At 41.0% G+C, this 14,689-nt stretch overlaps 1 protein-coding gene across 9 annotated transcripts in view; it reads left to right on the top strand.

The window, feature by feature from the left end:
• Nucleotides 1-14,689, top strand: part of Ttc3 (tetratricopeptide repeat domain 3) — a 96,357-nt gene that overhangs the window by 41,147 nt on the left and 40,521 nt on the right. For all 9 annotated transcript variants that reach the window (XM_060370793.1, XM_060370788.1, XM_060370790.1 and 6 more), the window contains 8 exons: nucleotides 3,657-3,717; nucleotides 3,956-4,040; nucleotides 5,756-5,890; nucleotides 6,582-6,662; nucleotides 9,267-9,379; nucleotides 11,188-11,308; nucleotides 13,200-13,322; nucleotides 13,813-13,914. In XM_060370793.1, the coding sequence (XP_060226776.1) occupies nucleotides 3,657-3,717; nucleotides 3,956-4,040; nucleotides 5,756-5,890; nucleotides 6,582-6,662; nucleotides 9,267-9,379; nucleotides 11,188-11,308; nucleotides 13,200-13,322; nucleotides 13,813-13,914 (821 nt within the window). The remainder of the gene's footprint in view (nucleotides 1-3,656; nucleotides 3,718-3,955; nucleotides 4,041-5,755; nucleotides 5,891-6,581; nucleotides 6,663-9,266; nucleotides 9,380-11,187; nucleotides 11,309-13,199; nucleotides 13,323-13,812; nucleotides 13,915-14,689) is intronic.

Genomic DNA, 14,689 nt, shown 5'->3' on the forward strand with positions numbered 1-14,689 from the left:
AATAATAACTCTCACTGTCCCATAGCCTTAGCAGAACACATGGCGCAGGTCATTGATGACGTAGAAGAGAGGTCTCTTTTGCTCAAGATTCTGAAGGCTCATAAAGCTGTCGCTTACGCTGGCTTAGTTGTGGTGAGCGCTGCCGCTGGCGATGACAGCAGGGTCACGTAGAGAAGCAAATGCCGATTCTCTGAAAAAGAAGCAGTGAGAGTAAAGACCAGGCCGAAGCTCCATCGCGCCTCTAGGTGATTACCTCATGTGACATAAAGGCTTTTCCTTGGTTCCCATTTTCTTAAAGCTTTTGGAGCATTCCCAGTCTTTTTCAGGAAGCATTGAGGAGGCCAGAGAGCAGGCTCGACAGTTAAGGGCATTGGTTGCTCTTGCAGAGGACTCAGATTTCCTTCTCAGCACCTTTACTGACTTCAGTTCCAGGGACCTGACACCGTCTTCTGACCATGCTCAGGCACTAGTTCCCCGGACGGTTTATAGACACACATCCACATGAGTATATGTACGTGCGTGTGTTCACAGAATAGCGTAAATAAGCTAAATCCCTTTCTAAAAGAATAGACAACGTGGAGGGTAGGAAGATGGTTCAGTTGATATACAGGGCTCCCTGAAGGAGCAGAACCAATGGGAAGAATATATGCTGAAGGATTTATTATTACAGTAAGTCACATGATATGGTCTGGATATTCTAACCTCTATCTACACACTGGAGAGGTTAAGAAGCAGGAGCTGTTCATTTCACAAAGCTGAATGCCTCAGCAGTCCCAGTCTGCAGCTGAAGGCCTGCAGGATTCCAGAGGGGTTCTGGGCTTCCGTTCACTGTGCATGGCTGAGAAAGCTGCGTCCTGATGTCAGTGAGCTGGATTAGTATAAGCAGCCAGTGGTGGCAACAACAGGTAGATGAAGTTCCTTGGCAGGAAGGCAGCACAAGGGCACACAGGCTAAATTAATACATAAAGAAGCAAAGCTTTTTCTTTGGGTCTCCTTTATTCTGATGCCACAGGAAGGTGCTGGCCGTGTCTAGTGTGGGTCTCCTCACTTTCTACAGTCTGATCATGGAAGCCTCCTACAAGTGTACCCAGTGGCTGTGTGTTAGTTGATTTCAGGTCCAGTCATTGTGACAACCGCTGTTAGCTGTCAGGTGGTAAAGTAGTTTCAGCACAAGGCCACAGCCCTGCGTTGGACCCCAGCCCCATCCAGCAGCCAGGTATAGTGGCTCATGCTGCAGTAGTCACGGGGGCCAGGCCAGGAAAATGTCCGCAGATCACTGGCTAACCAGCCAGCTGAGTCTGCACGTCCTGGCTAGTGAGAGATCCTGTCTCAGACAGTGGTGGAACATGATTGAAGAAGACGGCCAGAGTTGACTGCCAGCCTGCACACACAGGTGAAACGTGAGCCCACCAACAAACAGAAGGATGACACTGTTTATCTTAAGTGAATTCTGGCTTCTCATAGTTGTAATAATTTTCATTTTGTAAATCCAGTAAAAGTAAGGGTAAAATACACTGCTCTTCCTTTGGCTGTTGTTTTTACTGTTGAGAGTTTTTATTGCTATCTTGTCTAAGAGCAAGAGTCCTTAATACCACAGGAATTGCTTTTGATTTTTGAGACATTGTCTCAGTATGTAACAAAGGTTGGCCTTACTTTCTCACATGCTGACATAAGCCACCACACCAAGCTCAGATCTGTCTTTTTTTTATATGTAAAAATGCTGCTTGTTGTTCTTAAGTCAGAACATCTACTTTTGACTGGATAGGGATAATTTTACCTTGTTGAGAAAAGGTGTTTATTCATTTGGTATACTGTGTCAAAATCCACAAAGTGGGTAGTTTTTTTCTGTTACTAGGATCCTGTTCCTAGCAGATAGCTAAGGAAGTTCTTTCCAGGCACATAGATAAGTTGAGCTCTTTTTGCTTGGTGGTGGAAGAGGTAAATGATCCACAGGGAAGGTGCTGATGTTGTTGATCACTGCCTGCACAGGGCAGGGCACTCATACCATAGCAGTGCTTCCGTCTCTGCACAACCTGGCTTGGTTGAGTTACATGCATTAACCGCGTGTACTTGTCTGTAGATGATGCATGCTTCATGTATTTCTGGATCTCCTTCTGTATTATATTTTGATGAAAATCTTCTCAAAGTGGACTTGTCTGCCTTTCTGCTTTTTACAACTGAATCTAAGGGCATACAGATTTTCTTAGTGGTTGAAGGTTATTTCGTGCAACAGTTACTTCTCTCAAGCTTTCATAGTGTTCCTTTTGGGTTCTTGAGATGAGGTTGTTGGCCTTGTAGTTAATAACATCCCGTCATTCTCTCTTCTTTTCCTTTGTTGGTATTTCTTTTCAGTGGGTTAGCTTCTACCATCCATTTTTGTCTTTCCTGCCTGCAGTTCTGTCTTCTCTTGGGCTCCTTTTTTAGATATCTAGTCACTTAGTGACAGGGGTCTCTCTCTGGCCAACAGGTTAAACTTAGTGTTGGAAATTCAGGTTGTGGTCTTACCTAATGTAATCTAATCTACTGTGAAATACTTTAAGGACAACACTTTAAAAAATTGTGAAAGTTATTATTAGATAGCAGTGTAAGTAATTTAAATCTTGTCCATCCATTGCGGCCCCAGAATTACACTTTGGTAGTTTTTGGCCATGCCCTCACTGTGGAAGTCAGGTTCCTGTCACCCACTGGTAACTCAGTTTTAGGCATGTCAACACCCTCTTCTGACCACCACTGGCAGTACACATGGAGCACATCCATGTAGGCAAAACTCTAACACATAAAATGTAAATCAATCTCTGTATTAAAAAAAATCAAACCAGAACTCTCCTTTTTCAGAATGTTGTTATGTTTGAAGACACCACAGCTCTGATGGCTTTATCTGACGTGTCTGTTCCTCTCTGTCCTTCTGTCACATACACCTTTCTCTCTTGCCACACTAAGTCTTCTGACAGCTTTGAGAGTCACTGCTGATACCCTCTCCTCTAAAGAAGCAGTGACTGTGCCCTGGAGGAAGGCTGGCTTACAAAGACCTGGGGACCTGCAGGGAGCTGACCGTAATTACTGTCTGCCTCTGTAGCGCCCAGTTCTGCTCTCTGGGATCTCTTTGCATAACATGCTTACTCTGTACTCCTGAGTGCCACTCTTAGGTCAAGTAGTTTTTCTAACTACTTTTTCTAGTTTTTCTAAGTCCGAACTGTTCTTCCAAACCAAACAGCTTTTCCAGACTATTCCAGCTAATGTGATTTTTCTCCCTTCTGGGACTTGCAGAGCAATTACTATGAAATTAATATATCAGTGGCAACTTAACGTCTTTTTTTTTTTTTGGTAGTGGTTTGCTTACTAGTTATTTGTTTCTTGCAGTCTAGTTGTGAACTGCCTGAGAACAGGAACTGTTTCCTATGTCTGTCTATAGACCCAGACAGTAACGGCCATAATTTTAATGTGTCCTTACAGCCCTGCACTGTCTCCCCTTGACCTGACTTGTTTGAAGCTGTGCTCATGGGCACTAGCTTCTTTAACTCTTATTCCAGTTTGTTTTGTTTTGTTTTTGCAGTTCAGTTGACATACAGTCTTTTTTTTTTTTTTTTAACACTCATAGTTTTGGAGTTTTTTTTAACACTCATAGGTTTCAAGAACAAATAATTTTATATCCACAGGTCAGCCTCCAAAACATAAAGGAAAACAAAAATCACGAAGCAATGAATCAGAAAAGCCCAGGTTTGTTGTTCTCTATTTTTATAGGGATTTTAATGGCAACTGCCTTTTATTTACAGTTATAATTCGGGGGGAATCAGTATGTTCAATATTTTTGTTCAGGAAATTATTATCAGTATACAATAAGCAGTATACAATTACTCAGTATTTAAAGTGGCATTTCTAAAGATACTCTTTTTAATGTACATAGAGCTGCTTTATTTTGACAATGTTTTATAATGCATGCTTTTTCTTTCTTCAGTTCTAATGCACAAGCGACTTTACCAGTAGATTTGAAAAGCATTTTGGAGAAACAGTTTTCAAAATCTTCCAGAGCTATACACCAGGTAAGAGAGAAGGCTTTTTCTGTGGAAAGATCAAATTGTTTCCCAAAGATTTAATAATAGTAACTTCAAATATTTTTCAAGTATTTAATAAGGAAATTGGCTGCAGTTTCATCTTCCCACTGTGAGGATCATTAGAGCCACCTCTTTCTGGATGCTGTAACCTAAGTCAGAGAAGTGTCATCTATAAATAAAGTAAATTTTGTATAAAAATTCTGTTGTGTGGTGGTGAAAATGACATATTAACATGGGCAAGAATTTTTTTTCTCAATATGTGGGTCAGTTAAAAATTTAGTTATTTTAGATCTACATAACAGTGTATGGATTGAAACAAACTTCTAATCATTTGCACTCAGGCAAGTGTAGAACTTCAGCAGATTTGAGTTATGTTTCAGTTAATTTTACTAAGTGTAAAAACCATGGAGGACTTGAAGCAGAAAGTAGCTTTTGAAGATACAAAGATTCTTTAAACATACACGATTGTTATGATGGGAAAATCAAGTTTGTGGTAGGAAGGTTTAACTTGCTCACTGGGAGCATTCAGTCCAGAGAATCTAAGTTGGATTGTATTGAGGGAAATAATTACCAATACTTTGTCTGGCTTTATTGATCTATTGTCTCAGGTAACAAAGCAATTAAAATTGGGTCAGTTCCTACAACACAGATACTGGATATTTTTGGGAGAATACCATATTTTATAGTGTTAAGTTCTTATCTTAAATACGGCTTTATATTGTATCTTAAATATTATAACAAACACCAAGTTTATACAAAAGTTGCTCTTTTTCTTTTGTGTTCTGAGAGGAGAGTTTCTTACACTTTAGCCCATTGGGTAGAAATCACCAGGAAGCTTTGCTTGTATGTCACCAAGGCCTCCCTGGGGGGATGAGATCTTCTGGATCTTTATTTGTATTGTCGCATACAAAAACTTGGCTTTTCTCTCCTACTGACTGGCTTATATGTACATGGCTTACCGTAGTCTTAGTCCTCCAGTGTGTGTGGAACTTTGTAAGTGATCCGTGTGCGTGTATATCATCAGCTGACAGGGTGTGCTGTATAAAGGTGCCTTGGTGGTACTTTTAATTTTAGTTTTCTCCTTGTTTTTCCTTTTGATATTAACCTACTAATACGTTTCTTAGAAGCTTTGTGTGGTTTATTTGCGTGCGTGTTAAGCAGGATTGGAGTCAAGCCTTTTGCTTCAAGTTAAGGTCGGCTTAGGGGCAGGTGACAGCTGTAAAACGGGAGCAGTACCTAGTACACTCGCTTGCGTGTGTCCTGGTTGTTCTCATCCCAGCTGCAGACTCACCTGTGCGACAGTGGCTTGGTCTTGGTATGTTTTTAAAACTTCAAAATAATGTGCTGGGCCTGGAAAAATAAACAAGATTAATTCAAATGACCGCCCTTTCTTATCATGGACAGTGACCCATGTCAGGGTAGATGTGGTGACACAGTACCTTTTAAGTTACGTGGCTGGCAGGGGAATCTCATGATGGGGGGCATTTAGGTACTGGCCCAGCATTGATGAAAGGTTGCTGCTGTACCAGTGGACTAGCTCAGTGTGTGGAGAACTGACTCCTACAAGGCTTTCCCGAAGTACCCACCTGCACAGAAAATAAATAAATGGAATCAATTTTTTGAAAAAATTTTTGTTGACCAACTTACTGTCTTAAATCTTAAACTAACAAAATACAGATTTGGACTACTGAATTTCTCCCCAGGATTTTGCTAACATCATGAAAATGTTAAGAAGCCTAATTCAGGATGGCTATACGGCCTTGTTAGAGCAGCGTTGCCGCAGTGCCGCACAGGCCTTCACAGAGTTGCTGAACGGCTTAGATCCTCAGAAAATAAAGGTAAGTTTGGTGGCCTGCAACTTTTTTTAGTAACTTATCTTTATTGTATGTATTTTGATGTTGTGTTATGTCTGTGAGAGGGTGTCAGATACCTGGAACAGGTGCTACAGACGGTTGTGAATTGCCATGTGTTTGCTGGGAATTGAACCTGGGTCCTCCAGAAGAGCAGCTCGTAACCCTGAGCCGTCTCCCTGGCGCTGGACTGTGACCTCTTTAGCAGCACCTCAGATGGTCAAGAGGATCTGCCTTTCACTTCTGTAATGTCCCCTAGACCTTTGAGATCGGGTGACTCCTCCAGTGTGGAAAGCAAGTCGAGCTTCCCGGGAGTGTGTGGTCCATGTGTGTGTTCCCTCCTTGACCACTATTTAGGTCTCTTAGAGCCTCTGGCCTTGGTCAAGTTAAGGGTTTGAACTCCCTGCAGTGTGAAGCGTGGTTGTAAGAGTAGCCACCTCAGTCTGCCTCCAGGCCCTGAGCATGTGAATCCAACCTTTCTGGTCCATATGAACTGTGCCTCATGGTACTCTGAGACACCGAGGCCGTGTGGTGAGTAGTTAAAGCAGTGCAACAGCTTGTTTTGTAAAATGTATTTCTAATTCATTTGTTCTGTCAGATACAGATGCCATTGTACTCCTGTTGTAGCCAGAAAATCATTCTATGCTCAGATTATTAACTGATGTGTTTTTATTGACAGCAATTGAACCTGGCCATGATTAACTATGTGTTAGTGGTCTATGGACTTGCCGTTTCTCTCCTTGGAATAGGACGACCTGAGGTAGGCTTTTAGCAGAGATAACACTCAACTATGATACTGATTATGGAAGGGTTTTGTTTGCTTGGTTTTTTTTTTTGTTTTGTTTTTTTTTTTTCTCATTTCTTTCTTGCAAGACTGAAATAGCTGAGTTTCACTTTTGTGGGGTGGGGTCATTGGATAGGGTCTTGCGATCTGCCCAGTGGCTTCAGGCTTGCCATCCTCCTTCCTGCTAGTGAGCACCAGCAGAATGGTGGATGGCCTGTTATAGAGGAAAGTTGGCCAGGGCGATCATTCATGCCTATAAGTCCTAGTACAGGAATGAAACCAGGAGAGTTGTAAGTTTGAGACCTGCCTCGACCAAGAACCTGTCTCCAAAGAAGAAAAGAAATTTTTCTTTGTATTCCTAGTAGAAAATGGCTATACCTAACAGTTGTTAGGAGTCTACATTTTATGCATGTAAAAGTAAAATTTAGCATATCAGGCTAAGTAGATTTAAAAATGTAATGTCAAGGGAAAGGGCAAATTGACGAAAAATCAACATTGTGATTCTGTCGTTATGTGTAGTTTTATAAGCAGCGGTACATTGTCTGCTTTGTGGGTATCTAAGTATGTAATCAGCGGTACATTGTTTGATTTGTGGGTATCTAAGTGTGTAATCTGTAATAGTAAAAATGCCCAGACCATGTCTAGATCACAGAGAGTAACCATTGTAGCGACAGATGGTGGAATGGCCTGCAGGGGCATGCACACCTTTGACCCCAGGACTTTGGAGGCAGAGCAGGAGGGCAACCTGGCCAACAGAGTGAGTTCTAAGCAACCAGGGCTACACAGAGAAACCCTGTTTTGAAAAAAATAAACCGAGCCAGGCAAACCAAACCAAATGAAAGGTCTGGGGAGGTTGTAAGTATTGTAGTGTGGTGTTTTGTTATAAAAACCGAAGATGAGAATGATCCTGTTGATAGCACTAGGTCTGGGTGATGAGTGTGCATCTTGGCTTGCTCCTGGAGTTGAGCTTGTGACAAGCCTGCATGTGCTGTGTAGGGTGTGACTCCCTTGCACTGCATTCCTTTCACTCCTGTGCCTCCCTGTCGAGCGTGATTAGAGTGTCACTCGATTTACAGTGTGTTTCTGTGGTGAATGCTGAAATGCTTGCAGATGTGTTTGACTTTATTTTGACACTGAAGCAAGAAACTGAGTTTTAAAGAATCTCATAATGCTGTGCAGGGCGCCGAGGCAGGCACCTAGGTTCCACACACTGGGGGAGGCAGAGACTCAAGGCCAGCCTAGTCTACAAATCCAGTCTAGGACTGCCAAGGCTACACAGAGAAACCCTCAAATAAGAAAACAAAACAAATATCACAATGTTGATAACTTCATGGTTTTGTGTGTGTCTGTATTTATGGCTGGTTTTGTTTGTACATAGCCTGCAGGTTGTAGACAGGGCACGCCTGCAAGAGTGACCTCATAACATGCCCATTTCATGTACCCTTTCTGCCAACCTGTATCCTCAGCTTTACTTGTTACATGCAGCTTAAATCACCATTTAATTAAAAGCAAAATTTATGATCCACTTCCAAGAGTTCATGGTGTGTGAGGTCATTTTCCTTGTTTTTAATGTGACAGCTGAATTGTCCTCATTAATTCCTGTCTGATTCCATTTGTTAATAGATAGTTGGAAACACGACCTTGTATTTTTAATTGTATCATAGTAAAATACCATGTTTGCTTTATCAAAATTGAAGTTGCATCTGTGATTTACTGTAAAAATAGTGAAGCTGATGTAAAAGAAAAAAAAACAGGTATAGTAAAATTTACACATTAAAAATATTTTTTTACCAGACCAGTGGACCTTTTTTTCTTTTCAAAAAATTAAATGTAATATTTTTAATTCTTTATGGTTTTCATGCATGTGTGCAGTGTATTTTTGAGTGTTTTCACCATATACTTGTTTGTAACACCTGGAGCTGCCTTCCAGTGTAGCCCCAGAGCCTGCGTGTAGCTTCCTTTGACTCTTGGAACAGGCCAGCAGGACTCCATTTGTTCTTTCGTCAGTGTGGCTGCTGTTACTTCTCATAACTGATCATCTTCTCAGGGCTTGTGTATCTTGTTTTGTTTTGTTTGTTTTCTCCAAAAAATAGAATTTCTCTAGAGCACAGTGGTTCGTTCCCCTTGTTGAGAATGGGGGAGTATACTCTTAAGCTCTGTCAAGTTTTTACCACGGGGCAGGGTTTGGCACAAGTGCTTTTCTCTTCCATGCAGCATCATGGTCGCGTCGTTCGAGTGGCCATTCTTCAAGGGAGCAGCAGTTACGTTACTCGGTGTTTGTACCCAAATCAGTTGTTCTTTAAACCCTGAGCGTGTTGCTGTTTGTGTTGATAGCAGGCTTGTGCATTTGTTAAATGTTTGTCGGTTGGCAGTCTGTTCTTGGCAGGATTGGTTTTGTTGTTATCTCTGAATTTCCATGAATGTCGCATTGATCAGAAATATATGTAGTCTACAAGAAAATGAAATATAGAAGGTACATTTGCAGTAGGAACTTTGGTTTTCTACACACTAGACCAGAATGAATGTTGAGGTCATGTATCTCAGTGTCCTCTCATGTGACTATTCTCGCTGCTTTTGAAGGAGCTGTCTGAAGCTGAAAACCAGTTCAAGAGGATCATTGAATACTATCCCAACGAGGGGCTTGACTGCTTGGCCTACTGTGGAATAGGGAAAGTGTATTTGAAGAAAAACAGGTTAGTAGAAGCTGGGACTACCAATTGATGCTCTGTGTGATGACTCCTTCATTTTATAAAGAGGTTTGGGACAGGGTTTGGTTGGAGTGTTTTTGTGAGCATGTGCCTATGTGTGTGAACTTGGGTGTGCATGTGTGCAGGCTAGAGATTGATGTTGCCATCTTCTGTCACTTTCCACAGTATCATTTTGTTGTTGTTGGAAACAGTCTCCCCTTGTAACCCTCACTGGCCTGAGACTCGAGATCTGCCTGCCTGGTATCGTGACTTAAACGTGTGTACTGTCACACTTGGCTAAAGATTTGTTTGTTTTTATTCTATATGTATGGGTGTTTGCCTGCATGTAATACTGTGCACCACATGGATGCAGTGCCTGAGGAAGCCAGAAGAGGGTGTCGGATCCTCTGCAACTGCTGGGCTGCCACCAAATAATTGGCTGGGAACCAGATTACGGTCCTCTGCTGTAGCAGTGGATGTTCTTAGCCACCGTCTGTCCAGCTCCTAGTTTATTTTCTGTTAGGTTTTTAGGGTCTTAGTGTATAGCTCTAGCTAGCCTGGAGCTTGCTGTGTAAATCAGGCAAGCTTTGAACTCACAAGAGTGCACCTGCCTCACACGTGCTGGGATCAACAGCATGCACCACCCCACCCAGCTCCGCCACATTTCTGTAATCAGTTGTGGTTGTGCATATGTAGCCATTGCGTGTGCACTTCATGTGACCTCAGGGCACAGCATGTTGAGCTCTGCGCCCCCACATTCACTTGGGCTTCAGGTGGGAGGCTCTGGTCCTCAGGCTTTGTGTCAAATGCCTTTATCCTCCGAGCCGTTCATCTCCCTTCCACCTCAGTTTCTGAGACAAAGTGTGTCATTGAACCTGGAGCTTGCTGTTTCAACTAATCCGGACTGGCCAGGGAGCCCTGGGATCTTCCTGTCCTCCCCACTATCCCTCCCCCAACACTGGGATTGCAGACTTGTACGTGGGTGCTGGGATTCTGAGCCGGGTTTCGTGGCGGTGCAACCAATGCCTTGCTGGGATGCCCCTCCAGGTCCAGGGTTGCTTTGCCGTCTTCCCTGTGGCATGGGTTCCTAATTGTAAGTAGCTTTAGTACTGGCCTCCTCAGAGCTTGTAGGGAATAAGGAGTTCACAAGTTCAGAGACTACAAGTTCAGCTAAGAGGCTGCTTTGTAAACCTTTCTATAGCTGAGTTCTAATGCTTGCTCTGAGTTTATTATGATGTTCTTGGAGTGTTTCTTGTCTCAGTCTTGTTTCCCTGTTTCCCTAAATTGGCTGTGTGGCCCATGATACAGGCTTAGGATTTAAGACAAGTCTGTTGGGACCCTTGTATTATTTTTAGATTATTTCATAGAAGAAAAACTCTTGATAATTGAATATCATTTATAATACTTAGTTAACCTTAAATTTTCTACTTTTAAGAAGTTTTATGATATTCTTGGGATCTCTATCTTAGTGTGTGCCTACAACTTCTTTACTGGTTTTTAAGACTGAGGAAAGTTTTTTTAGTTTCTTTACTAGTTTTTAAAACTAAGGAAAGTTTTAGTTTTACTGTCTGTGGTTGGGATCAGGGATGTAGGGGATTCTAGGACAGAGATGTGCTTTGTTTACATTTCTGTAACAGGAAGCTACAATCATGTTTTAATTTTTAAAAAGGAAATATATTACATTTAATAGTTATGTCTATCAATATATCATGTGATCTTTCTTTGATAGGCCAGATGTCTTGGTGAGTTTTATTGTGGAATAAAATATTATGTCACATCTTTAATATCTTCTTTCTTCCCAATTGTGGCTTTAGATTTCTCGAAGCTCTCAATCACTTTGAAAAAGCAAAGACTTTGATTTATCGTCTCCCTGGAATTCTAACTTGGCCCACAAGTAATGTCATTATTGAAGAATCTAAGCCAGAAAAAATCCAGGTAAATTTATTTATTCAAGTGTTTGATGCTGGCTTGAGAGCTCTTCTACGGGGAGAGTTGGAACCCGAGGACAGAAGTAGTGTGCTCGACCACTCCTCCTGGGATGCCCTGAGTGCTCGTGTGCGTCTTACACCTTCTGGTTATGGTCAGTTTCCTTAAAGCAGCCCTGTGAGTTGATGGTCATGACCATCCCTGTTTCACGCATGGAGGGTTTAAGTGGTGAGCAGAAGGTTAAGCAGCAGGGAAGCAACAGAGTTGTACATGATTGAGCAGGATGTGTTGCTACATGTAGGTGTGAGCATGGCATTGGAGTTGTGTTAGAGCCGCTGTAGTCAGAGGTGCAGAGCCTCGCTCAGACTGGAAGCCAGTGTCATGCTGGGGCCGTAAGGCTCATCAGTGCATCCCAAAGTCAGCTGTGACCTTAAGTATTCACCCAGGGTCCAGTTCTGAGTGCGTGAGCACTCTCCCCAAGGAAAGCCCCAGCTCACAACGTTCATGTGTGCTCAGTCTTTTAAAACTCCATAAAAATACAAGGAATTAAAAGGTACACAGGATGTAAAGAGACAAAGAAAGTATAAAAGTTGACAATTAGGGGCTGGAAAAAGAGGTCCTGAGTTCAATTCCCGGAAACCACATAGTGGCTCACAACCATCTAAGAATGTACATGCAGATAGAGCACTCATGTATATAAAATAAATAAATCTTTTAAAAAAGTTGCCATTTAGCACAGTCTCGGTATTGGGGAAATACAAGTGAAAGCAAGAGTGAAGTACCAGTTTGCCCTACTCGGCTGTAGCAAGGATATAGGAGAGCAGAACATTGATGAATTGCTGGTTGTAATATAAAATAGTACAGTTGTGTAAAAATGGCCCGACATTTCCTCAGATACTTACCTACAGAGTTACTGGATGACACAGCCATTACATACCTCCGTGTGTACAGAGAAAGGAAAGCATGTTCTCAAAAGAACTTGAATGTTCATACCAGTGCAGTCTATAGTAGCCTGAAGTGGGTAGGGTCTGGAGCTGTGGCCCCGATTAAGAGCGTTTGTTGCTTTTTGGAGGACTCAGGCTCAGTTTTTAGCCACACGTGATAGCTGAGAACCGTCCTTAACTCCAGTTCCAGGGAGCTAATGATCTCTTCTGAGCTCTGCAGGCATACACATGGTGCACGCACACACGTGCACATGACATAAAAGCACAGGCTTAACAATGACAAAAATGGGCTGAGAGAGGAAATGACTGGAGTGTCACTTGACTGGTACATGTTGCAGCATGGAGGGACCTTGAGAGCGTGAGAAGGTGAAACAAACGTGAATGGGAGCATTGTGCTGTACTGCTGTGTGGCTTGTCTGCTGTAGTGACAGCTCAGGAGCCTGTAGGAAGGACAAAGCCAAGGGTTGTAGGTGTTCCTGTCTTCATACCAGGCTGGGGCAGAGACACAGGAGCAGTTGAAGCCAGAGCAGCACTGCAGGCCTGCCACGAATCTGTTGGGAGCTGCAGTGGTCAGGGTGGTTAATTCTTCAGGGTGTTAACAAGGGCAAGGACAGAGGCGTTCAGAGGGCTTGAGGGGTGTCCGTTTTGTTCTGTAAGAGCGGTGTTCCACCATGAGGTCCACTCTACCTTCCGTGAGCTCTCTTAATCCCTAAGGAGATTTCTAAGAACTGGAAATTGTGAAGTGAGACTCTGTGGCTACAACAGTGTAAAGTTTAGATCCTAAAGATAACTTTCCCCACCTGTATAGGCCTTTTTAAAGAAAAAGCCTAACAGGAATTTATGGTTTGCTCTTAGTCTGACCATGTTTGGTGGCAGGAGGTTCTTGGAATCACAAGCATTTTTGTTGGCACATTAGTGTTGTGACAGTGTTTTTCGTTTTCTTTATCTTGTTGTAGGTGATGTTAGAGAAGTTTGTTGAAGAATGCAAGTTTCCCCCAGTGCCAGATGCTGTTTGTTGCTATCCGAAGTGCCGTGGATATTCCAAAATTCAGATATACCTAACTGATCCAGATTTTAAGGTAAGTAGTGAACTGTTTTGCCAAAGTGTCTCAAAGTTAATTCGGAATAGGTGCTTTTGTTTTTGTTTTGCTTTTCATTTTGTTTTGTTTTGTTTTTTCTCTGTGTAGCCCTGGCTATCAGTGGACTAGGGGAAGAGGGGTATGGGAGGAGATAAGGGAGGGGACTACAGCTGGGATACAAAGTGAATAAATTGTAATAAATAAATAAATAAAATGGAAAAAACTAAAAAACAAAATGTAGTAGGTCAGATGAAGTGATATCTATATAACATTTGATATATTAGGAAGGATAGTTGCTTTCCTATTGTAAAAGTGAAAATGTCCCCAAAGCCAGGTGTTTGGGGAGCAGAAGTTGTATCATACCATAGGGAAATACTGTGTTATATCTGCTGGTGAATATAGATTTCTAGCTATCTCAGTGGATGCTATTTTGAATGTATTAGTATAGACATTCCAATGTTTATTTATTTTTTCTTCTTTTGAACCCCAGGGTTTTATACGAATTAGCTGTTGCCAATACTGTAAAGTAGAATTTCACATCAACTGCTGGAAAAAGTTAAAAGCAACAACTTTTAATGATAAAATTGACAAGGTAAGGCATAAGGTTAGATTTTTGTATTGTTTGTATGTTGAATTGTTTTTGTTTTTTTTTTTTTCTCTGAAAAATATTTTGAGTCTTTAGCAAATGTGTATTTTCTTCCTGGGCATTGTAGTCAGAATTAGAAAGTTTTTCATTACACTAATGACAAGAAACGAAAGCAGTGACTATAAAGCCAATTGCTTAATTGTGCATTTTGATCATTGTGATCAAAAGTAAATGTATAAATGTTTAGTGTTAGCATACAGTATTAGTTCTCCAGAGATTGTCCATTTAGTCACCAAAGTCTCAAAATCTGCTTTCTACCAAAATTTAAGAACCAAGTTCTCTACTTGTCCAGTGTTATTTAGTTTCCAGATTCTAAATATGCTCCACAGATCTTTCAGTCACTCTGTCTTGCAATGAGAAATTTATCTCTTGATATATCTGATTATGTATTATATATATTAAAAGTTTATAATATAGTATACAATTATATATTAAATATTAAAACATTTATACTATTTTATATCATTATATACTTATTTATGTTATTATTGTATGTTTATATTATATAGTATGCATTTATAATATAAATAACAAATATAACATTTTATATCATAAAATATGTTATAAAATATATACTTATATATTTTATATATTTATGTTATAAATATATAAATAATACATATAAAAATTATAATATATAAAAGTATTTAATATATTATAAATATACATTAATGTGTCATTATATTACTATAACTATAGTATCTAATTATATATAACAATA

This window comes from Meriones unguiculatus, chromosome 17 (assembly GCF_030254825.1).
Source record: "Meriones unguiculatus strain TT.TT164.6M chromosome 17, Bangor_MerUng_6.1, whole genome shotgun sequence".
NCBI lineage: Eukaryota > Metazoa > Chordata > Mammalia > Rodentia > Muridae > Meriones > Meriones unguiculatus.